General features: G+C 42.7%; 1 protein-coding gene across 5 annotated transcripts in view; it reads left to right on the plus strand.

Moving 5' to 3' along the window:
- Window positions 1–26,140, plus strand: part of PEMT (phosphatidylethanolamine N-methyltransferase) — a 170,341-nt gene that overhangs the window by 76,862 nt on the left and 67,339 nt on the right. For all 5 annotated transcript variants that reach the window (XM_069087900.1, XM_069087903.1, XM_069087901.1 and 2 more), the window contains exon 3: window positions 16,103–16,218. In XM_069087900.1, the coding sequence (XP_068944001.1) occupies window positions 16,103–16,218 (116 nt within the window). The remainder of the gene's footprint in view (window positions 1–16,102; window positions 16,219–26,140) is intronic.

A 26,140-nucleotide genomic window follows, 5' to 3' on the forward strand; every position in this document is an offset into this window, starting at 1 on the left:
TAATGGGCATTTGCTTTGTTTACAATTCTTTACTATCACAAAAAGTGCTGCTACAAATACTTTGGTATACATAGGGACTTGTCAGTGGCTTCCATGGGATATAACCACAGTAGTGGAATCTTTGAGTCAGTGGGTATAGATTTTTTAGTCATTTTATTTACATAATTCCAATTGTTTTACCGAATGCTTATACTGTTTAAAATGCTCCACCAACCATATGCTAGTATACTTAATCTCCCACAACCCCCTCAACATCTGACTCTTCCCATCTTTTGTTATCTTTGTGAGTTTGCAGGATGTGAAACCTCAGAGAAAACCTCAGAGAACTTTTCCTTTTAACAAAACAAAACAATTAAGCAAAAATAAACTATGAAATAGATGTTATAGCACATACAACACCCTGTACCATCTCTCTACTAAGGAACAAAATGTATTTCATCCTCAGGCCTCTGGAACCAAGATTAGTCACTACATTTATTCAGAGTTCTGATCTTTTTTTTTTAATTGAATGTCCATCTTTTTTCATTAATGGTTAGCCTCAATTTTGCCAAGTATGTCAACTTAAATTGTACCTTGAGCTTATTTGTTTTCTGAACACCATTCTGATGAGGGTTGGCTATTAGGTTCAGCAGGGACTCTGATCTTATCTAAGACCAGAGCCTGTGATTCAGTCTGGAAAGAACTCAGCTCAGGCTTACTTGGAGTCAGAGTTGAAAAAGTTTATTAAACGACTTACAGCGGGCAAGGATCCTTAGGGGACCTGCAAGCTTAAAGAAGACACAGGCATAGCTTTTAAAGAGTTAAGGCTATTCATTAGATGTCAATTAGGTTGACCAGGGGAGAAGAGGGTGGGATTAGGGAGGAGTTAAGGTGGGGCCAGTGTTTAAAGGGGCATACAATCTTTATGTAGCTGAGCAGTCTTAGTACCCATAATTCACTGGGAAAAAGCCCACAGTGGGAGTAGGGGGCGCCGCTACCTAGAGGTGTGGTTTTAGGCTTGAAACGTCACTAAGTCAGCCAGCGGTCAAGGGCTGATGGAGAAGTGCCCAGTCTGCCACCCATCAGTGTCATGCTTGACAGGATTGATGTCTGGGAACCAAGGTTAGGGAAAGATAATTGCTTAAGGAGTTAACCTAGAGATGGGGCATTGAAGGATTCATGGGGACAGCGGGACACTATACAAGGGGGAGATAATAGTTGCCTAAGCTGGAATGTTTATAGATACCTCTGTGAAGGATTGATAGGTATAGCTTGTTAGTGTTTCAAGGCTGAGATAAACAGTTCATGAATTGTTTCTGGGCAGAGTTAATGCTCTGAAGCTAGGCAGAGTGCAGGTAGGGGGAAGGGGCAGAGTTAATGCTCTGTGACTAGGGGGGGGGGGGGGGGTGTAGTATGATTTTACAGACCAGTTTTACAAATTGCAGTTACAATATTACAAACTGGTTTTACAAATTGATGTCACAGACTGATGTTGCAAATTGGTTTTACAAATAGATGTTATAGATATAGATCCCAAGCACCCCATCAATTCCATTCCTTCTTGAGATTTCTGGTGGGTCGAATTTACTTTCCATTCCTTTATATTTGAGAAGAGTGAAGCATTCACCCCCCACACACACACATACACACCTTTCATCTCCTTCTGTGAATGTCCCCTGAGGCAAATCCCACTTCCTGTTGTACATTTCCAATCTCCAACTTTGGGTGAGAAGACCAAACTTTTCCTCTGACTGGACCTTCCTTTGCCTTCTGTGGTTGTCCCATTAGGGAAGGCTGCTGTCGGAGTCACTTCTGTCTACACCATCTATTCCACCTCCTACAGCGAACCTGATCTGCCAGCCATAATGTGGGGAACCTGCAAAGCAGATCAGTCTGTCCTTTGACCTCAGGGCTTTTATCTGCAGCTGTGCCTCTCCTTTGAGGGAAGTGATAGAAGAAAGCAGGAAATGGGACTTTCAGTTCCTACCATGTAGATTAGCTTTCCATCTCCTCCTGGGCAGGTTCCCACCCAGTCTGCAGCCTTTGAAGGGAATGGGAATTGTGAAACATGGATTCTCATCTGCCCATCTGCCTTCTATTCTGTCTCATCCTACATTTCTTTCCTGCCTGATCTCCTGATTCTGAGAAGAGGAGGAGCAGGATCTACGTGAGGATCGATGACCATCGTCTGGCCTGCCCTAGACACCCCAATGGTTCTGACCCATTTGGGTCATTATACCAGCCCCACCTGATTCCTTATTCCCGCCCCCCGCAATCCTCTGACCCCAGCGTTCCAAATGCCTCCCACCCCTTCCACTGTGCCCTCTGGAATGTCTATCCCATAGGCAACAAACTTGCTCCTAAATCTTTTCCTCTCCCCCTTCTTCTGCCTTCTGGTTGTGACTGTAACCTGGCTTTTCCCAGTAACATAGCCTTCCTGGACACCTTTTCTAGTACTGGCTGCACCTTCACTCATTCCCCTTACTGATCAAGGCAGGGGAATTGGAGTCTGCCTTGGTCACTGCTGCCACTTCCAGGTTCTCCCTCTACGTCCATTCCTTTGGTTCATGCAGTTCGTATCTACTACCCAATCAAAATCCTAGAAGCTGTCTACAAACTTTCAGTGAGTTCACTATCTGGCTCACAGTATTTCTCCCTTCCCCTCATATTTGGGGTCTTCAACACACATCGACTCTCCCTCAAGTACTTTAACCACCTCTTTTTCTTCACCCACTCACTTCCCATGACCTACTCCACCCCACCTCAGCCACACGCCCTTGATTTTGCCATATGTGCCACTTCTGCATTCAAGAATTCCTAAATCCTTTTATCTGGCCATATTCCATTGTCTTTCCACCTCTACCTCTGCTTCCCGCCTCCAGTCCTTCAAATTCTCAGTTCTCTTCTTCTCCATCATTCCTGTATGCTTTCTCCCACCCCCCATATTGATTCTTCTCTTGAATTCCTGGTTCCTTGATCATATCACTGATTACTGATTGTTTCCTGCCGGTGGCACCCGGAGACAGGCCAAGCAGCAGGCACTGGCCACGCACAGTGCAGGCAGGGCAGCAGGCCCAGCTCCCTCAGTGCTCCAGCAGTTCCTGAGGCTGAGGAGGCAGCACCAGCAGGCCCAGAGGGGCCTCGGGCCAGTGCTTGTCAGCGCCCATGGGCGGTCCCAGGAGCCTGGGCCCACTGCCACCAAAGCTGCCATCCTGAGCTGCTGGCACTCTGCCCGGGCTGCAGGTACGGCCTCTGTCACTGCTCCTCTTGCTTTCCAACCCCTTACAGTTCAACTTCCAACCTCATCATTTCACTGAAACTGCCAATGATCAGCTGCCAAATTCAGTGGCCTTTTCTCATTCTCTTCAGTCTCTTTGCAGCCTTTGACTCTGCTGATCACTCTCTTCTCTTTGATGTTCTCTTCTCTCTAGGTTTTCAGGATACCACTCTCCTGGTTTTCCTCTTCCTACTTAGCAGACCATTTATCTATCAGTCTCCTTTGCTGGATCTCCCTCTCAATCATACCCTCTAACTACTGGTGTCCACAGGCTTCTGTCCTAGATGTTCTTCTCTTCTCCCTCTATACTGCTTCATTTGGGGATTTCATCATCCACCATTTCCTGATGGACTTAATTTAGGTTTTTTTTTTTTGGAGGCAATCAGGGTTGAGTGACTTGACCAGGGTCACACAACTCATAAGTGTCTGAAGCAGGATTTAGACTCAGGGCCAGTGCCTTCTATCCACTGCACCACCTGGCTACGCTAATATTTCCCAAATCTATTTATACTCTTAACCTCTCTGCTGATCTTCAATCTTCTACCTCCACTTTCTTTTCAGAGTTCCCACGTTGGATGTCCAGTAGGCATCTTCAGCTCAACATCCACAACATAAAATGTTATCTTTTCCTCTAAACTCTCCCTTTCCCCTGCCTTCCCTGTTACTGCTAAGCGCACCACCAACTTCTCAGTCCTCCGAGCTAACAACCTAGGTGTCATCCTCAGTTCCTCACCACCGTTCACCCCCTCTCCATATCCATTCTGTTGCCAGGGCCTATTGATGTGACCTTTGTAGAATCTCTTGAATATCTCCTCTCCTCTGACACTGCCGCCTTTCTAGGACAGGCCCTTACCACTTTATTGGTTATTGATTATTACAATAACGTCCTGGAGGGTCTACCTGTATCAAGTGTCTCCCCTCTCCAAACAATCCCCAGTCAGGCCCCAAAGTGACTTTCCTAAAGCACAGATGAACCATGTCAGTAAACTCCAGTGTTTTGTATTGGCCCCCCCCCAGTAAGTACAAAATGTTCTGTTTGGTATTCAAAGCTCTTCATGGCCTGGCCTCCTCCCACCTTTCTTGTCTTCTTACACCTTACTTCCTGACACATCCGCCTTGATCAGGAGACATAGCCTCTTGTCTCTTCCACAAGTAAGACATTCTGTCTCTTAGCTCTAGGCATTTCTCTGGCTGTCCTGCATGCTTGGAATGCTCTCCTCACCTCTGCCTACTGGCTTCCTTGGCTTTCTTTATGACCCAACTAAAAAAACCTCTTTCAGCCTTTTCCATGCTGGACAATGCTCATTTCACTGGCACCTTGGCCTCTGCCCCTAAGGGACTTCTTGGGAGACACAACTGACCTTAGCTGATTGCCAGTATGCTTTCTTTGAAAGGCCTGGTGGAAACACTCATTACCATACTGCCCAACTTCTCTCTGTTCCTCAGGTCTTTGGCTGAGCACAAGGCATAGCCACACCCGTGGTCCCAGCCAGAACAAACTTCTTCCTTTTGGCTTTTCATGAGAGGGTAGAGATGGGGGTACAGTTGAGTTCTGTTGTAAGCTTATGGGTTGGTTTGTGCAGCCCTGCTAGAGTATGGTGGTCATGGGGGAAGGGGTGTTGAGGGAGTGAATTAGGCATTAGGGGTCAATCTTCTACCGTTGGATCGTTGGGTTGTTACTTCATTAGGTTTCTTGGTGTCTTAGCCCTTGGAGATAGCTGGCCTTTGCCTTATCTCTTGTGTATAATTCCTATTTGGGGGAGTTTTGAGAGGTCCTGAGTATTGGAGAATGTTTCTAGTCCTCCATCTTGTTTTTATTTTTTCATGTTGCTTTTATTTACATAATTTTGGGCATTGTGTATCTTTTTCTCTTTGTTCTGCTTTTCTTTCTCTTGTATCAACTCATCAGTCATTGCACATTTCTCTGAATTCCTCATACTATGGTAAAGTGATATGCCATTATATTCATGTATCACAGTTTCTTCAGTCATTGCCCAATTGATGGACACATTGGTTCCTAGTTTTTTTGTTTATTTGTTTTGCTACTGCAAAATACTACTATGGATGTTTTGATAGATTTGGGAACAGTATATTCTTTCTTTCCAGATATATTTTCAGTACTGGGATTATTGATTTAAAGGGTATAAAGAGTTTAGTGATTTTTCTTACATAATTCTAAATTGTTTTCCAGAATTACTCGATAAGTTTGTAGACATCCATGTATTAGTGTATCTCATTTCCCATAACTCTTTCAGCAGTGACTATGTACCTCTGTTTATTATCTGTCATGGACGAGGCCTGGTTTTCCACTACCATGAGGACCTGAGCCAAAGTCATTCATCTGGTTTATTAAAGGATATAAGTGAAACAGCTAGCAAGGATATGTGATGGTTGAGTGCAGACCCCTATCTTCCTAATACCACTAAAAAAAATCTGTGATCCCAGGCTAACAGAAGTCACTGCCCAATGGGTTGTGCTTTCATGGTCTAGTACTCTAACACTTAGCCTCACCCCCTACCCCACCCCCAGGGTCCTTTCAAAAACAAGGGACAAACAACAGCCTGTGAGCAGTTTGGGCTGTTCCACTGGGGACCAGCTGGCCAATTCCAGTTGGGTAGGGCTCTTCTCCCTCTCGTCTTCTCTCCCCCCAGATTGTTTTGTTTTGTTTTTAATTGGGTAAAAGAGGCCATTCTTTGTCTCATTTCTTACCTAGCCTTAATCACTGAATGGGTTTTGCTTCAGTCAAACTGAAACCCGGGAAAGACCTTAGTTTAAAAAGGCCAAGGTCTCGCGCTGCACCTGCGGCCATGTCCAGTTGTCCTGATTTGTAGCTTGCCACAGATGGCTCTGGAGGAGAAAGTGAGGCTGGTTACTTTGCACAGCCCTTCCTCACTTGAGTCCAATTCATTTGCAAGTATGGCCACCTTCCTCATGTCTTGGTTCTCTTCAAGAATGACGGACAAACAACAACTTTTAGTGTAAGGCATTCCTATGGGCAGCTAGGTGGCATAGTAGATATAGACCACTGGGCTTGAAATCAGGAAGACTCATCTTTCTGATTTCAAATCCAGCCTTAGACACTTACTAGAGGTATGACCCTGGGCAAGTCCCTTTACTCTGTTTGCCTCAGTTTCCTCATCTGTGAAAAAAGCTGGAGAAGGAAATGACAAACCACTCTAATAACTTTTCCAAGAAAGCCTCAGATGGGGTTGAATGCAACCTGGTTCTATCTCATTGTCCATAAAGTTAGGTCAGTAATATCTGTGCCACAGTTTTCTCAGAGTGCCTGCCAGCAGTTATAGGATCTGTTTTATTGGAGTGAAGTGAAACCAGAGAATTGACTTAATGTGCATTTTTGTAATTATTAGTGATTTGGAGCATTTAAAAAAAAGGATTAATTTTTTGTATTATTTTGAGAAAGGTTCATATCCTAGATCATTTTTGTGGAGTATCTATCTAAATATACATATATGTATCAATTTGCTATATAGTATGGGTAAGAGACTTATCAGTAATCATAGTGCTATAGATTTAGAGTTGCAATTTATGATGCAAAGATATTTTTTCCCACTCACAAAAAGAAAATCACCGAGATTTTCTTTTTGGCTCTAATTTTATTCTAATTAGTAGTTTTGCTTCCATAAAACTTCAATTTTGTGTAGTCAGAATTGTTAGTTTTGTCTTTCCAGGAATTTTCCCTACTATCTTGTGCTATCTTTTAGGTGTTTGTCACATTAGTACAAGTATTGATTTCAGTTCCCTCATATCTGGGTGAATTCTTTTATTGGGAAGGGATGCCTGACTGACCCTGGCTCTTCCCTCATTCTGTAAGCTAAATCTGGAGTAGGAGTCAGAAATCCTTTGTTCAATTCAGTTTATTACATACTAAGTGCTTCCTGTGTACAAAGTGCTATAGAAGGCATAATGAAAAATACACATTTCCTACCTTTAGGAAGCTATAAGAATAAATATTTTACACACACACACACACACACACACACACACACACACACACACCACCGCTGCCACCCCAAGCTATGATAAATGCAGTAGGAGAAGCATGAACAAAGCTCTAGTGTTGGAACGCACAGGAAGAGATCACTTCCACCTGGGCTGAAGTTCATGGAAGAGACAAAGTTCAGCTGGACTTTGAAGGATGGATAAGATGTTACCAGGGTGATCTGTACAGGCGTGGAGCCATTCTACATATGTGAGGACGCGTGTAAGTAGTGGAGGAGTTAGAGGAACCATTCTCAGTAGATTGGAACCACTTGGCCACCCCACACATGCCTTGGCCTAGCATAAAGACCTTGCTTTACTCGGCGATTCCCCAGGAAGTCTAAGGGAACTGAGGAAACCCCTAATTTTAAAGATGAGGAAACTTAGGATCAGAGAACTGAAATGAGTGGCTCGATGTTATTTGACAACTAGATCACAGCAAATTTTCGTGGTTCTACATTCGTTGATTTTCCCCATTATGTTATGCTGATTTACATGATATATTCTCCTTTAAAATTACCGCTCTCCTGAGACTCCGGACATGGGAAGAAGGTGACCTTCGTTTCCACTTCACCCCAAGAAAGATTCTATCATGACGTCTCTTGTGAAGAGGAGTTCCCAAGGACTTGCTTGGGTTCTAGGGAGCTGATCCTACAGCCAGAATGAAAATTTCCCTTTTTGACATTTCCTTAGACAAGAAAGTAATTTTGCCTTTATTTCCATGGCAAAGACTTACTCTTGAAGGCAGAGCTGCTGGCTTGGCTTGTCCCCTCTCCAGCTTGAAACTGCTCTCCTATCCCTACCATGTCGCTCACACAGCCTGGATTAGTGTGATGTTTTCCTTTTCTATCTCGTTATCACACATTATGTACTCCTTCCTGTGTTATCCTCATCACTTGTGTGACTCAAAATCCCTGCTGATAAATTTCTTATTCCTTCTTATATGTAATATAAAATTATACTTGAATGCCACCAAGTTAATGGAGTTGTTCTGGTAAGGGTCACATTGAACATTTATCTTCTGCTTACATAACAACCTCCAGATGGGCTCAGCTGCCTCGTTGCATATATTTAAGCAATAGAAGCTTAAAATGAATACTTCTGGGGTCTGAGAATTGTAGCCAGCACAATCCCATGGTGGACACCATTGAGACATTTTCTCTTCTCCACACATAGTTTTTTGATTCATTTATTAAGCATCTGCTATGCATCATGCCTACTAATGCCTACTATTTTAGGCACCGAAGGTACAAAGACAAAAATGAAATGATTCCTTCCCTCAAGGAATACATATTGTAAATGGGTAAACCACACATACATAAATACATATGTAAGTATACGCAGGATAGGTAGAAAGTAAATCCAAGGTAATTTGGGGGACTGAGACGGCAGTTGGGCTTCAGGAAAAGCCTCCTGTAAGAGGTAGACTTGGAGCTGAGCTTCGAGAAGCAAGGTGTTCTAAGAGATGGAACAGTTGGTGATGATTGGGTAGCTGGTCCTAGCTCCATGGCCAGCCCTGGAGTGACAAAATGTGAAGTCGCCACAGTCTTCTTTGGTGCTGTTTTTGTGTGATCATTGTCCTCCCGCGGCACTAAAGTAATCTAGGGTCCTCTAGAGTGTACTCCCTCTAAACCTCCTCTAATTTCTGCTAATCTGCTCATTTATTTTGAATATTTATTCATTCAATAGTTATTTATGTGCTATGTACAATGTACTGTGATGACAGTATTCATCTGACATTCATTCAACAAACATTTATTATGTGCTGTGTATAGTGCATTGTAATGACTGTTAAGGAGACTAAATATGAAATAACTCCTTCCCTCAACCTAGATTAGGGTATTAGACCTATACAGAGATACATAGAATTCAGATTAGGATGTGATAAGTACGTAAGAGGGGTACCAGTCTTACACCATCCTTTTACACGTCACAATTAGATCCCGGTGTCACCCCCAAGATAGGAACTGCAAGTGGTAGAATTTGGGGGTTGGACTGCCCTCCACGTCCCCCCACCCAGTTCAAGTCCTTTATCTTATAGATGTAAAAATGGAGGCTTGGCTAGATTAAGTAACTGCTGTGAAATCACACAGCTCACGGTTTTGTTTTTCTAGCACATGACATTTAAAGGATTTCATAGGAGGAAGAGGAGTAGGGGGAGAGGCTGTGTTTTGTCACGTGTACGGAACATGGAGATTAGTGAGTTTCCAAAGAGACCCTCAGATGATACTGCGGAGGTGGCTGCCTACTGAAGCTGTAGGTAACACTCACTCACTTCCTCAAGCATCAAATATTTTTCCACCAACCACCCCCCCCCTTCCCTTTTTATTCTTTGTTATTTGGAAATGCAAGGGGAAGAAACACCAGGAAAACATTGTTTAAAAGATGTACAGATATCAAACAGGGAACAAGATGGCATTATGTAGTGGTGTAATAAAGTGTTAAAGTCGACTCTTCCTGCCTTCATTTTTTACTGTGAATTTAGCAGTTATCAGCAAACATAAACGTCTTAGGATACAAAAAACTGACAGTCAAGATGCTTGGGAGTAACAGACCTGCTGTATTTGTGTCCCCTCCCGAATTCTTGTTTTCTTCCGTGCATTTAAACAGTGTTTTATTGAATGTTTCTGTGTGCCGATTTCTGTCCACTGACTTGCCCCTCTACCTTGTAACACATCACGCCTGAGAATGCATATCACATTCTGCCTCTTGAGCTTATTACATCTTTCTCAGTGGGTGAGAAGTATGTTTCATCACTGATGTTTTGACATCACTACTGTTCGCTGCTTTCATCAGTTATTGCTGTTGTCATTGTTACATAATTTGTTTCCTGGTCCTGCTCATTTCATTCTGCATCAGTCTGTACAAGTCTCCCCATAGTTCCCTAAATCTTTTATATTTGTCAGTTCTTATAGCATAATAACACTCCATTACATACATATGACACAAATTGTAGCTTGGATAGATGATTAACAAATTGTTTCTGAAAGATGTTTGCTAAACAAATTAAGAATGCTACATTTTTCTGCTAATCTGATCATCACAAGGACCAAAGAGAGAGCCCCCTTTATGTGGGGTAAGCATGTTGTAATCCCCATTCAAAAGAAGCAGGCTTGCAGGTAACTCAATAGATAGATGGAGGATAATAGTTTTTCCAAAGTCTGAAGAGTCCAAGAAACCTCTGCTCTTCCTTCTTAGAGGTGCAAATGTCACTAATTTACATCCAGAGTCTTGGATCTCCCGAGCTAATGTATCATTAAGGTATCCCTAAAAATTTCTGTGGTTCCAAGAAACTGTAGCATGTGTACTGGCCACACCCCAGTAAAGCCATCTCAGCAGATGGATACTTGACAGGCCTCAAACCTGTTGGTGAGTTAGACTCCCCCAACAGAATGGATGGTTGAGAACAGTTTATTCCAGTGGCCGCGAAGGTAGCTGAAGCAGGCTCTGCGGAATGCTTAGAACATGATCATAGACTTACACCCCAGGGATTGCCAGTCGTCTTTCTTGCCTTCTTGTCCTAATCCTGGGTTTCAGTGACTCTGGCAGAGAAAATGAGGCCAATGACTTTGTGCAACTCCACTTAAATCCAATTCATGAGCAAGTCAAGACCCACCCAGCATCCACTACTTTCCCTCACTATAGTGATATAGTCATTGAACTTCTTCAAAAACAAAGGATACACAACACAATGACAGCATCCCCAGAAATGTCACTGAGCAGTTTGTCTCTTACACTTTGTCCCTTATTTGCGCCGCCATCTGGTCTAGGTCCTTGGCTAGATCCAGGTAACATTACATTGTCCTTATAATGACGGACATCAGCATGCTGTCCGGAGGTGAGGCATCTTTGGGGTCTCTTCCTGCCTAGTTGCTGCAATAGAAAGAATTCAAAAACCTTCCTGAACTGTGGTGAAAGTATCCTGACCCCCTTCCCAAGTAGAATGGAGAAAGCCCTGGGAAGATCAGTATTCCCACACTACCTACCCAGGCACTTGGCTTATCTAGTCTACCGAGTTACAAGGTCAGGAATGACCATGTCCCCAGGGCAATCTAATCTACAGTCCATCACTGAGTATCATCTATCTTCTTCACCAGCCATAAAGGGGAGTTTGTATAGTGAAGTACACTAGTTTCCGTCATCTCTGTTACTAGGAAGGACATTTATATCCTTTTCCTCCCTGGAGCTGATTTTATTTATTAATAACTACACAGGGAAATTCAGGCAACTTCAAGGGCTTCCATTTATTCCTACCCACAATAACTCTCCTAGAAGCCATGTTCCAGTCTAGGTATACTGACTCCCAAGAACTCATACTAACAATGCCAACAATACCCTTCCCCTGAGAAATGGCTGCAACTAAGACCCCCCCCCCCCCACCTTACTGTGATCAAGGGTACCCCTTTCCTTGTTGGTTTACAGTGTTCCTTCCCTTCCTCTTCTCCCCTGCAAATCCCCAGTTGAATCCTGGGCACTCCTGAAGTTGTTGAGTGACCTGTGGTGTCCTAACTTGGCATGACTGCTAGTGTTTGGTAGTCCCACCCCCAACTCCCCCTTCAGACATTTGGTCACTACTTGCCCTGGTGCCGCACTTATAGTGTATAGTATATAGACCTAGGGGAACTCCGACCCTCAGGCTGGGGGAGGGGGGGAAAATGAGTCTTTTTTTTTAAGTAGTATTCTTTTTTCAAATTACATGTAAGCACAATTTTTAACATTCATTTTTTATAAAAATTTGCGTTCCAAATGTTCTCCTTCCCTAATACAATAAGTAATTTGATATAGGTTATATAAATATAATCATGTTGTGAAACAGACCAAAAGGCAAAAAAAACCGACATGAAAAAAATAAAGTGAAAATAGTATTCTGTGACCTGCATTTGATTCCACTGATTCCATCAGTTCTTTTTTGAGTGGGTCTTAAACAGGTGCAGTGAAGGAATAACAGGTGGTGTGGAGGGCAGTTCCTCTGGATGTCCTAATCGAGGACCCTTGCTGCTGCTGCTGCTGCTGCCCTAGTGCCAGATACAAATTTCCTAACACTAGCTTGGTTGTTAATCTTCTTACCTCCCCCATACCCAAAGCTTCTTAGGACCATCACCCTCTGCCCACCAACCATAGAGGCCATCATGCCTACTCCCTTCTTCACTAGGACACCTCTTTGTATGGACATCTCTGTGTGAACAGCTGCTGAACTTCCTAGTCAAACTTCACCAATTGTCTTGCCTGTATCAAGATTCATCGCTCCTTGGAGGACCCCTTTCAGGTGGGGTCCTGCCCCAAAGGCAGGATAGAATTGCACTAGAGGCTTACTGGCCATTAGCGGCAGGAAGAGGAGGGGAGTCATGAGAAAAGAGTAAACATCCACTTCTCCAAATCCATCTTTTAAAAAAATTTTACCTTCTCCCCCCTTGTTTATTCTCTTTCAGGACATGTTATAGAGGGAGTTCATCTTTACAGCCAAGTATGCAAAACTCACTATTTTATCCACTTAAAAATTGACAAAAGGCAGACCCCATCTTCAAAGGCTTCAGTTGATGCAATTCATTATACAAGAACAAATTATCTCCAAGCTGTTCCAGCCATGGATTTCTGCATCTAATAAATACCCATTAGGCCACACCCTCGGTAGTCATTGTTTTAAGGATTCTTTGGCATGCTGCTTAAATTTGTTTTACAGCTTGCCAATTCCTTAATGTTAAAAACCTGTCTTCTTTCAGACTTCTTACTTGAAGTCACTTCCCAAGAATTAGTGTGGAGGGCTGGGTAAGTAATAGAGCAAGCCTGAGGCTCTTCTACCATCTGCTCTAACTCCCATTTATGATTCCCCTAACATTTATTTTCATGTTTTATAATCCTAATTTCTACAGGGCTCAAGGCATTCTTCAAAGAAACCTCAGCAGGGACTATGTTTCCAACCTGTAGCCTCTTAGACCCTTCTTAAAGGGGCCAGCCTAGTTTGCTGCTGAAGTGACCACCTTGCAAATGTGGTTTTAGGAGAAAAGAGATGGGAAATGAGGCGTCTGTGATAAAAAGGAAAGGAGGAAGGGACTCTAGCTTCAACTTGATTGCTCCTTCTTAACTATAGTTCTCCAGGACCGCACCTTGCTGTCCACATGAAATCAAGACAGCTCCTATCACAGCTGCTGAGGCGCTCTATTAAAATGTGCACCCAAGGACAATACTATTGACGGTTCCACTGTCCTAAGGACATGCCGTTCAAATGGCCTCCCTTTACTGATATCTCACTGAGTGCACACCTGCCTACTGCCCTAAATCTGGCTGCCCCAAGGCCAGAACATGCCTAACTCTCTCGCTATCTGCCATGCCCACCATTTAGATACTTTCCCCACACCATGTATTTGTTAGATGGCATAGTGAATTGAGCTCTAGGTTTGGAATCAGGAAGACCTGAGTTCAAACCTGGCCTCAATTTCCTCACCTGTAAGATGGGAATAATAGCACCTTCCTCCCAGGGTTTTTTTGTAAGGTTCAAATCAGACAATCAGTCAGTAACCCATAAGCATTTATTAAGGACCTGCTAGGCACTGTATTATGAACTGGGGATTCAGAAGGATGCAAAAGGCAGTGCTCGCCCTCAAGGAGCTTACAGAAGATATATATGTATATAATTACATATGTGTGTAGATATTAGATATACATATATAGATCTATATATAGATATTCTAATATTATATGTGTGTGTATGTATATATACAGAAAGAGAGCACAAGCTATATAGAGGATGAACAGGAAATCATTAATAGAGAGGGTGGAGAAGACTTCCTATAGGAGGTGGGGTTTTAGTTGGGACTTAGAGGAAGCCATAGTAGGCACCGTAACTATCATCACTGATTCCTCAGGAGACTGGCAGGTTTACCAGCCTGCTAATAAATCAGTAGGATGAAGGCCTCAGGCTGCGCCTCTCATTTCTCCCTGTTTAGCCAGGTATTCAGTCACTTTTTGTGGATTTCACCCCTTTGGCAGTTTGGTGAAGCCTATGAACCCCTTCTCAATATAATATTTTTAAATGCATATAATAGGATTATAAAAGAAACGATAGTGAAATACAGTTAGAAATTAAAATTAAAAACAATAACAGCAGACGGGGGACAGCAAGACAGAGATGGAATGTCCTTTATGGGGAACCATACCTGACATGGACTAGCCTGGCTAGAACATAGAGTAGATGCAGAGTAATGGGCATAAAGTAGCTTTTGAAGCTTTGAATGTCCAACAGAGGAGTTCTGGTTTTATCCTAGCTTAGTACAAGCTGCTTCTTGAGTAAGGGAATGTTCCTGTGCTTTAGGAACATCACTTTGGTGCCTGTGTGAAGGATAAATTTGGAGGGAAGGGACCTCACACAGAAAAGTTAATTAGGGGACAATTACAGTAATCCAGATGAGGGCCATCATGGTGGTCATGTGAGTGGAGAGAAGGGGTTGGGTGTGAGAAACCCTGGCAAGTGATATCTCAGGGATCTCAGAGATAATGAGAGATGAGGAGCTGAAGAGAACTCTCAATGTTGCAATAGTGGGTGACAGGAAGGAGAGTGAGAGATAGGTTAGAAAGATGGTCAAGTTTGAGAGGAAAAATGAATTCTGTTCTGGATTTGTGGAATTTGAGGTGGATGCGTAACATGTAGTTCTTCAGAACGGTCTAATGATTTTAATACTGTAAGTTGTTTTACAAATGAAACTGAGAATTTCAGTGAAGTAAGGAAAGACTAAATCATTAGAGATATGTGGAAGATGCTTCCTCAGCAGTTACTGTGTTCTCTCTGGAGGTCTTTAGGTGGAGGCTGCATTATTGGAGATCTTGAGAAAGGGATTCTTGGTCAGATGTGGAACTGGACCAGCTGACCTAAGGTGCCTTCCAGCCCTGTGTTCCTTCTTTGTGCCTTGCTCAATGTCTTGTGGTTAGTAAGTCATGGGGCAGGAAGTGGAATCTAGTTCTGTCCAAAGTTCTTTTCCAGACACCAGACTGAATGAATAAAAAATCTAAATTATGGAATATGTAGTATATGTCATCTAGTGAAGGTCCTTAGCCTGTTGTAATAGATAGACATGATTCATAATTAGCATGTTCATTTCTGTATGTAAATGGTGATTCTAAAGCACTTGGAAATACTTCAGTATTCCTAAGTAGTTTAATTATACCACCCCTTACAACATTACTTATGCTATTAGTTTACTTCAGAGAGAGAATGATGACAAACCAACTCTTGTCCAAAAGACTATGCTTTTTGGTTTCCTTCAACTGCAGTAAATAACATAACACTCATTTTCAGTAGCAGCTGATCTCCATTCTAATTTGCTCTGATCTGAGAAAACAAATAACTAAAGTTTTAATATTGGTCCATAAACCAAAAGTCACTTGACTCTAAAGGAAGACCTGAGTGAAAGGCATGAACCTTATCTCTGCTTGGCTGCTCCATGAACTTTTGTTGTCTCCTTTCCCGTCCTTGGCAGTGTTCTAGATAATATAGTTCATCTTAGGCAAGTAGCCCCGGCCATACATTAGCCTATGTTGCCAGAATAGTGGGCTTTTTTTTTCTTTTTTTTTGGAGGGCATTTGGGGTTAAGTGACTTGCCCAAGGTCACACGACTAGTTTTTGTGTTAAGTGAGGCCAGATTTGAAATCAGGTCCTCCTGACTCCAGGGCCGGTGCTCTATTCACTGTGCCACCCAGCTGCCCCAAGAATAGGGGTCTTTTTGTCAACTATTTTCATGAATAAACATAGTTGATGTGAATATATTTTGGTAAAGTCACTGAATGTTCACATAAAATGAGTTGGCAGGATTTCCTAAAATATTTTCTCCTTTTCTTCTTATTTCTCATATGTAGGTTGCAAGATGGGAATACAAAACACGCCAGCTGAGCCGGGCCTTTGGGTCTCCCTATCTCGCATGTTACTGTCTGGGCCTAATCGTCCTGCTGCTGAACTTCCTCAGGTCTCACTGGTAAGCCCTTGACTTCTTCTTGAGTGGCCCTTTTTTCTAGATCATCCTACCATCTCCCAGCATCGTACTTTCTGGTCCTTTCGTAATCCCTTCTCCTGCCTCTCTGGCGTGTTTCAGTCACTTCTCACGGGTGAAATTCTTCCCAGCTCTTCCAGTTGTTCCCTGCCCCCAACCCCTAAGAAAAAAACCAAACAAGCCTGTGTTTAATTTAAATAGCAAAAAAAAAAAATTAACGGAGCAGTACCTGGGAGAATATAGGGGATTTGTCTTAAATGATAACTCTCATTTAAGTGGTGCTTTGAGGTTTACAAAAATGCTCTCTTCACAATGAATCTGTTGGGTAGATAGAATATACCTGAACAAGACATGGAGAATTTCATCACTCCATTCTACAAATGAGAAAACTGAATGTTACACATTCCTGATTATGGAGCCAGTAAATGTTCAAGGCAGTATTCAAATCTGGGTATCCTAGATTCTAAATCTAATGATTTTTCCATTCTTCAGTACTCCTTTGTAAAATAAAATGGGCAGCTAGGTGGCGCAGTGAGTAGAGCGCCAGCTCCAGAGGCGGGAGGACTTCGCTTCGGGCCTCAGACATTTAACACCCACACAAAAAAACTAGCTGTGTAACCTTGGGCAAGTTACTTAACCCCAATTGTCCTCCAAGAAGCAAAAAAAAAAATGGATAGCATTTTATGGATGGATGGATAAAATGATGTGACACACAAGGGGTTGGCCATCAGTGCTATAAAAACAGTAAGTATCCTCTAGCCTTTAAAAGGGAGGCTCAAAATGTAGAAACATACAGATCTCAGCTTCTTCAGTCATGCTGGGCCTACCCTTTTACCTCTCTGCAAAATGGGTGTAACTGTAGTGCTCTCTATGGACAGACTGAAGAAGAAGCAGGATGGGGACAGTGCTCTTTGAGAATCCAAGGTGCTAGAGGGCTGATGAATTAGAAGGTGAGTGCCGGAAGGACCTTGGGGACCACCTACTGCAGCGTCTTTTGCTCCATGAGGAGGAAGCCAAGATCCAGGGAGAAGGAGAATGATCTTCTCCGACAGCACCCAGCTTGTTGGTAGCAGAGAGCTCTGGTCTCTAATTCACAGTCCAGTTGCTTTGTATGAACAGCATGAATAACAGAATCTCTAGGTAAAACAGTCTCCAAGGAGATATTCTCCTAAAATCAAATGGAAAACAGATAATCCACCCATTGACAAATCTTATATATCTGAACATCAAGTTTCCTACTGAATGTTGGGGCTTCCAAAATCATCATGTAGTCTATCCTTCTGCTTCTAGAAACTTCTGCCCTCCACCCACCTCAGAAAGATGTGCCCCTCTGAAAACAGAAGGGGCCTTGAATTTAGCTCCCAGGAGTATCAGGCTTTCTGTGTTACCTGGAGTGAATCTGTTCTTTGCAGTCTTGTAGCAGCAAGCACCCCAAGCATCCTCAGGGTTTGCTGCCAACACAGGTTCTTGGATCTGCTTTGATAAGGGAAAGCAACTCAAAATGGGTTAACAAGCTTACTGTAATCAGTCAGACATATATCGTTTACCTTGTTCAGGGGAAAAGGTCGGCACCCCGAACTTCAAAGTACACAGACAGAATTATCAAGACAGAAACAGATCTAGTAGACAGATTTCAAACTGTCCAACCATTACATCCATACCCAGTCAACATCTGGGTTTCAACATCTGGGTTTTTCAAAGCCAGGGGGGGGGCTCTGGACAACGGCTTCCCATAATCCAGATCAAATCGCAGAACACTTCTCAAAGTGAGTCCCAAAACAAAGCCTCACATCAGGGCTTATATAGCCTTCTCCTGGCTCAGAGAATGTAACAACCTTCTGGACCCACTGGCCAATCAAGAAGTATCTACTGAAAAACAAGCCTCCCACCCCAGGCTTCAGGGGCACTTTAGCCTAGGGGCAGGGAAGATCTTTAAATTTGCGTTCCCATGACAAGTCTCCCTCCTCTTCTGGCAGAATTTGTCTTTGGTGACCCTTGGTTCTCTTCTGTCTTTGTTCCTTTCTACTCCCACTCCAAGTACTCATAGCCCTTAGCCCACCTACCCAGCACCGTGCTTCCTGCATTACTTGGACCTGATCCAGTTCCTCAAAGCCTCATAAGGGGACAGCTGGGTGATTTGGTAACTGAATTCAGACGAATCTCCTCATTGGGGCCAGTAGATTGATGTGTAATATACCCAAGGAACATAACAGGAAGGGCATAGTGTTTTAACCCACTAGAAGTAGAAGTAGTAGAGTATTCAAGGTTGGTAGAGAGATATTTTCTGATGTGGGTCTGTAGTAAGCCTCTCTAGTGCAGCTGGCTATTCATTCTGCTTATGTGTAAGGTTAGTCCTGCCTATTTGGAGCTGGAGGAGGAAGCAGGACCTTGAGTGAGAAGCACTTCATTGTGTCATAAATGGATATTGTTTCTATGCTACCCAGGTTAGCCCAACGGCACCTGCTCTTCCAATCTGGGCATCAAATAATTGATGTCCTGCTGACTATTTCATTAGTTTCTAACTCAGAGTTTGGCGGCTAGGGTCACGGGATAAGCCAGGAAGTATGTTGGAGGAGATGAGACGTTCTTTTATAAGAAGGCAGTTTTAGACTGAGTATTAGGGAAGACCTCCTACAGTAGCATTATCCCAGAGTGGAACAACTCGGGTACCTTAAGGACTTAACAGGCTTACCCTCAGCCAAATTTTAAAGCAAAGGCTAGGTGACTGCTTTTTGGCTATTCTTTACAAAGCCGTGGGGTCCATCAGCTCTTTACTCTCCCCAGAAGCTTCTGAGGCTACAGTTGGGGCAGGTTCAGTGGTGGCTGAAAATCTCCCGGAGTCGGGTTCCCACTACTGCCCACACAGAATGTACCTGCCCAGAACTGTAAGGCTTTTTTTTTACTTTTTACTTTTGCAGTTATTATAATAATAAAATGTAAACATGCATGAGTAGGAAGAACAAAGTGTACTCCGGTGTTGTCAGGTTCCCTCAAAAATGAAAATCTCAGATTCGATGAAATGTCCAAGATCCTCGGTGTAGTGTGATACCTGACAGTCTCATAGGACCCCTTGTTAAAGCTGAGAATTCCACTACCTTTGAGTAAATCACTGCTCCCTCTCTGCTTTCTGCTTGTAAAATGTAAATATTACGAGGAGGGGATAACATTAAAACCCTAACACATTTTTCTGAATGAGGTTGTCAGAGCCTTTTGTCTAGGAGGAAGAGTTGAGAACCCAGAGCTGGGAGTTGGGGGATCTGAGCTTTAGTCCTTTCTGTTCCACTTACTGTGTGACTTAGGCAGCTTATTTCCCCTCTCTGGGTCTCTTTATCCTTCTCTATAAGATGAGAGGTTTGAAAAAGATAATCTAAAAGGGCTTCTTCCAGTCTTACCACACATTTTAGTTTCACTGTTTTGCCTTGAGCTCTCTTGTCTGTCGTTACTCCCCTGGACCACTGAGATTCCTGTTTCTTTCTCTTGGTGCCTGAACATTTGAGGATTGTGCCATGCCAAAAAAGTACAGAGTGTTTCAAGAAATGGTTGCTCCTAGCTGGAGAAGATAAGCACTGAGCCAGTCCTGATTTTAATTAAAGATGTTTTCCTATTTCAATCGTTTTTTCCCCCCTAGGAAGAGAATGAGGGAAGCCGGCTCTAGGGGGAAGGTCCAGAAGAACTGAATGTGAGGTCCCCTATGTGAGTCAGCCTCTATTAAGGGGTCCTCAACAGGATTGTTTTATTCAGTTATGTAATTACAGCTATCTTTTGACCAAGGCATAACAATTATGTTAAAATAAGTCCTAGCCAGATAGTTTAAGCTGAATTCTTTCCATGGGCAACAACATTCTCTCATGTCCACAGTTACAGAACATTCTCTGTCACAGTGGGACTCCGTGCAGCCAATGGGGGTGGGGATTAGGATCTGGTTTCCCTGAGCTCACCATTCTCTTTGTTGTCAAGAAAGTGTAAATCTGAAAGTTCTCTCTTCTGTTCTGCCTAGATGTTGGTTTTAATAAAAAAATTAATAAATTCTGTGACACTCATGTTCCTCCATATTGTGTCTATGCTGACTGAAAATAGCTGAGCCCTCAGTACGGAGTGAGAGAGAACGCCCAAGTTGATTCTGGGTCACTTTGGTTTTTGTTTTGTCGTTACATGGTATTTTTTTCCCTAATTACTTGTAAAGACAATTTTTAACATTCATTTTTTTTTTAATTTTAAGTTCCAAATTTTGTCTCTCTCTCCCTTCTCCCCTCCCTCAAAAGGTGAGAGTTTTAAATAGATTACATATTTGTCATGTGAAACATATTTCTATATTAGTCAAGTTGTAAAAGAAGAAACATATCCAAAAGAAAAAAAACCACAAAAAAGATAAAGTGAAAATAGTATGCTTTGATCTGCATTCAGACTCCACAGTTCTTTCTCTGGATGTGGACAGCATTTTCCATCATGAGTCTTTTAGAATTGTCTTGGATCATTGTATTGCTGAGAAGAACTAAGCTATTCATAGTTCATCATCACAACGTTGCTGTTACTGTGTACAGTGTTCTACTGGTTCTGCTCACTTCATTTTGCATCAGTTCCTAAAAGTCTTTCTTGGCTCACTTTGAAGACCACAAAGCAACTTCTTTGATAGAAAATTGAAATAAGGAAGAAAAATATGAAAGTGACGAAGTTGAAGGTGGAATGGGTTCAGTGTCTTGTCATAGCCCAAGAAAGATATGTAGGAGCTTTGGATTTCATTTGAAGGGACCTTAGAGACCATTTAATCTGACTTCATTTTACAGATAAGAAACTTGGAAAGGGGAGGTAACTTGCCCAAAGTCACACAGGGAGTAAACAGCAGAACCTGAATTCTTTACTAATTGGCTAATCAAATCCTATACCCCCCACCTCCTTCTGATTTACTTCTCTAGCTTCCTAGGTGTCTGCCATAAATTCCTACAATACCAGTGGTTTTGACCATATAATGTAGTATTTAGTCATGTAGAATTTTTATGTTCTTAATTATTTTGTCTTCCCAGTTAGATTGTAAGTTTTTTAGGACAGAATAGGTCTCCTCTATATTGTTGGAGGTTGAGAAAGCCTCCCTCATGCCCATAATGCCATAATTTGTACCAGTAGAGATTAACATCCTTAACTTTGGAAGGCTAAATTTAAGTGTCCCTTGTTAAAATATAAGTGTTTCCATGAGAAATATCTATGGTGTTAAAAAAAGGCAACAATGAAATTTTTGAACTCCATATAAATATATACATGTATACTTATATACATACATGTGTTCCTATATCTGTATAATGCGGATGGCCTTGGAATCCTTTTGAGCCATTATCTGCTACTACCTTTGCAGGATTTAATTTTCCCGATACTTAGAACTGTTTCCTTCAGGAGAAGGCTCCAGGACAGGTATTAAATCCTTGCATAGACAGGGAGAAGGGTAATAAAAGGGTGGAAAGAGAGAGCACCTGAGACATTGTTCCAGTGTCCTAAGTTTGCCAAGACAGATAAAACCAGTGTCTTTCCTGCCCTCTATTCTCCTGCTGACTTTGAATATAGATGAGAGAAATTCTGAGCCTTCTTTCTTTGATTTAGGCTAATTTTGGTTGGACCTTCGCCACATGTCCCTTGTGAATTAGTACTGTTGGAAAATGGGTCCTACGACACATAGAAGCAGGACAGTTTTGTTGTAATGTAATGTCACATTTAACATGCACTTCACACAATAAAAGTTAGTAATTGCATATAAAATCCTCTTCTCCAAATTGTGTGTTGAGACAACTATGTATGTTGAAATATTTGGATTTGTTAATGTTAATTGAATAATGAATAAGGCTTACTTACTTTTTAAAAGAGGAAGAAAATGGAGCCAATATGCAGAAAAATTATGTGTCATCAACTTCTTGGCCACAGGCCTGAAGCAATCGCTAAATTGACCTGGGCAAGTCGAATACATGAGGGTGACAGCGCATGGCAGTAGAGAGGGGTGAGAGGGTCTAGTACTGAGGGGCGCAGCCTCATCTTCCCAGCTAAGTGCCTGTGGGTGAGATGACAAGAAGCACACAGAAGGTCTCGTTTATTGTTTCTCAGTCTTTGCAAGCAACACTTTAGGATGCCCTGAAGGTACACATGGCACATCAAAATGCCTTAAGGTTTGTCCCTCCCCTATGACAACTCTTGACTAGAAATGGTGTGGTGTGTGCACATATGTACACACCTGTATTATTTTATATGCACATACACTCACACATAAATACATACAGATGCCTACATATAGAGGTAGAGGATAACAAACCTTTATTTAGCACCCGCTAGGGGCCTGCCACTGTATTCCTGCCCCCCCCCTGCCCCCCGCCGAGTATAAATGCAAAACCCCAGAAGCTGCCTCACTGACGTCATGAGGGGAGCTTGAACTGAGGATGGATGGTACAGCTTGGATAATGAGAGGAAGGAGAGTAGTTTTCACAAAGGAGCTAAGGTAGGAGGGAGCATGTTTGTGCTAGAGTGGGATGGGGTCCAGAAATGCAGATTCGACTGGAATCTGCAGTAGTAGGACCAGGGTTGACAGATGTTTTTTTTTGCCTTGGAATGACAAGCTATTAAACTGTAACTCTTCTCAATGCTTTTTTGTGTTTTTCAGAGCTTCAGGCTTGCCCTCCTTTAGTGTCTGGTTGGGGAGAATATAACACTTTGGTTCAGCAGCCCTGGAGTACAGGGATTGGGCAGAGAATGAAGTTTTTACATGATAACCTAGAAATCTGTGAATAATTGCCTTGGGTTGGCAAAGCAGAAAGTCCAGTAGATGAGGGGAAGCAGTGAAGACAATGGGCACATTGGCCTTGTTGGAAGACAGTGAGCTGGAAGAAACCTGTGTATGTGACTCTGTTGTTATGAAACCTTATTTCCTGGATTGGCTGTTTATAGTGCAATTGGCTCGCCTCTTCCCAGTCAGTCCTGTTTCTTCAATTACTTCTCAATAAGGTGCTGCTTTTTGAAGAGTCATCTGTGAGGAAATGAGAGTGGCTTCCTCCCTTAGCAACCCCAACATTCTGTATGATTGAACTCACCTTATAGAACCTGACCACATTCCTGGCACCCTACATACTGAGTACAGCAAACGGCCCGTCCATCTGCCTCCCAACTTTCTCTTCTGCTTGCTTGCTATTCCTGCCTTTCAAGTGAATGACTCCTAGGACCTTAGGAAGAAATTTGTTGTTGTTCAGTCATTTTCAGTCATGTCTGTGTGAACCCATTTGTGGTTTTCTTGGTAGAGATAACTAGAGTGGTTTCCCATTTCCTTCACCAGCTCATTTTACAGATGAGGAAACTGAGGCAAGTAGGGTTGACTTGCCCAGGGTCACACAGTTGGATAAGTGTCTGAGGCCAGATTTGAATAAAGGAAGATGAGTCTTCCTGACTCCAGGCATGGTGGTCTATCTATCCACTGCACCACCTGCTGCCCTTACAAGGAAAAGAGACATACCGTTTGGGGCGGTACTCAGAATTTCCATTCTAGAGCTTTTCTAGTGCCATAAAATGTTCCTGACTTGTTTCTGGGCAGGTGCCCTCTTTCCTAAATTAGTGGCTCAGATAGTTGCTATGATCACTGTCAACTCCCATCATTTCACATGATCAGAGATGGGGGTAGTCACAGAGGCACTGGTCTGCAGTCTATTCCATTCTGCTCCCCCACGGCCATCCATGGTCCATCCACGGACAAGGACCTCTCTAGAGGATATTTTCAAGTTTTCCTTGTATACACATGTTATCAGCATCCCCTCTGGGTCAGCTCCACACTACCTGCAGACCTGGACTCTCTCTGGCAGGGCCACTAAAGAACAGGTAAAGGTTGTGTCCCACCCACGTGTCTGGCCAAGGATGACATCTTCCTTTTCTTCATGACCTCTACCCTGTGAACCAAGATTAAGACAGACGTTAATCAAGACAAGATGGAAACATTTTTGCATTATTAAAGTTTTGCATCACTGTCAGATTTTTTACAAGTATTATTACTTTTTGCATTAGGAAGTTAAGTATCCCAGAATGAATATATTTTGTAACAAGATTCTGTCATTATAAATTGTTTTCTCTTATATCTTCTGCTGACTCCTTTGCTGATCTTTTAATAATCGGTGTGAGGGGACCAGAGTATTCTTCATAAGGTTAATAATAAATCAATGATTATTTATTAAATGCTTACTGCGAACTAGGCATTTGTGCTAAGCCCTCAGGATACATAACCCTAACTTCTCCCAAGAACAAGATATGTATTAGGTAGCTTTTGAATTGTTATGAGTAACAGGGGAAGAAATTAAGAATAATTGAAACCGTCAGATGATCCAGAACTTCACTGAGCTGTTTCTCTCAGCCTTCTCCCCCATAAGACTGTTTACTAGAATTGATCATTAAAAGCAGCATTGATTTAGAGTACCCAGGTTTCAATGGCAACTCTGCCATTCCTGTGCGACCTTAGACAAATTACTTAACCTCTCTTGTTTTAAGTTTCTTCATCTGTAAAGAGGAGGGGGTTGGATTAGACATAGGGGTGGGGAATCTGTGTCCTTGAGGCCACATGTGGCCCTCTAGATCCTTAAGTGCGGCCCTTTGACTGAATCCAAACTTCATAGAACAAATCCCCTGAATAAAAGGATTTATTCTATTAAACTTGGACGTAGTCAAAAGGCCAAACCCTCCCAAAGACCTAGAATGCCGCATGTGGCCCCAAGGCCACAGGTTCCCCACCCCTGGACCAGAAGTTTCTCTAAGATTTCCATAGAACTTTAAATCCTATAATCCTATAACATGAAACCACACAATCCACAAAAGAATAACCAAACATAAATTGTTGAGTGTAGTCTGTATGACATTATGACTGCTTTGTAGCTTTACATTTGCAAGTCTGTAACTTGATAAGGCATATTATCTTCACTGGGAGACAGGTATTTAAAGGACCTTTGCCACCAGGTATTCAGAACCTTTAGAAACTGGAACCATAGTGTAGGTTCTGCATGTAGGATATATCCTGGCTGTTTCTCACCTCCTGACATCTTGGGATGAGACCATATCACCAAAGCCAGTATGAGTCCAGTCTGGCCCCTGAGTAACTGCTTACCAGGGATTTGGGACCAGGACGTCTGGTTAGAGCTCCCCACTGCCTCTGTGTCTAGATCCCTGGTGTCGGGAGTGACGGTCCACACACGGGCTGTATTCCGTGATCACAGGAAGAGGACGGGACATCTCAATGGCTGGTTCTTACCTCAACAGATAGCAGGAAGATTCCCCTAACTTTTACTCCTCTAATCTCCAATTCAAGGACAGGGTCTGTTGAGGCAAAATATCTGTCTCCTGCCTCCTCTTATCACATTCTCATTCCTATCTAGCTTAACCCTACTCTTCAGTGCCTGTCCTCCCTGCCTTTCGGTTCCATTGGGTCCTGTAGAAACTTTGGTCTATTAGTAACAATTTCCTACCTGTCCATAACTTCCCATTGACACCATTTCTTAAGCACTTAACTATGTGCTTCTTGGTGGTCATGTTCCTTTCTTTGTGTGACCCCATTCGGGGTTTCTTGGTAAAGGCACTGGAGGGGTTTGCCATTTCCATCTCCAGCTTATTTACAGATGAGGACACTGAGGGAAACAGGGTTAAATTATTTGCCCAGGGTCACACAACTAGTACATGTTTGAGGCTGGATTTGAACTCAAGTCCTCCTGATTCCAGGGCTGGTGCTTTATTGAGGGCACCACCTAGCTGCTCCTGATCTATGATTTTAAAGGCAATTGGGGTTAAATGACTTGCCTAGGGTCACACAGCTAGTAAAGTTAGGTCAGATTTTAACTCGGGTCCTCGTGTGTGTGTCTTGGTTCAATCCTACTTTGTCTGGTTCAGATTAGAGTGAGGTTCCTGTGAAGCC

This window comes from Petaurus breviceps, unplaced genomic scaffold (assembly GCF_028583685.1).
Source record: "Petaurus breviceps papuanus isolate PSGF00001 unplaced genomic scaffold, PetGlider_PUasm1.0 183, whole genome shotgun sequence".
In the NCBI taxonomy this organism is placed as follows: Eukaryota; Metazoa; Chordata; class Mammalia; order Diprotodontia; family Petauridae; genus Petaurus; species Petaurus breviceps.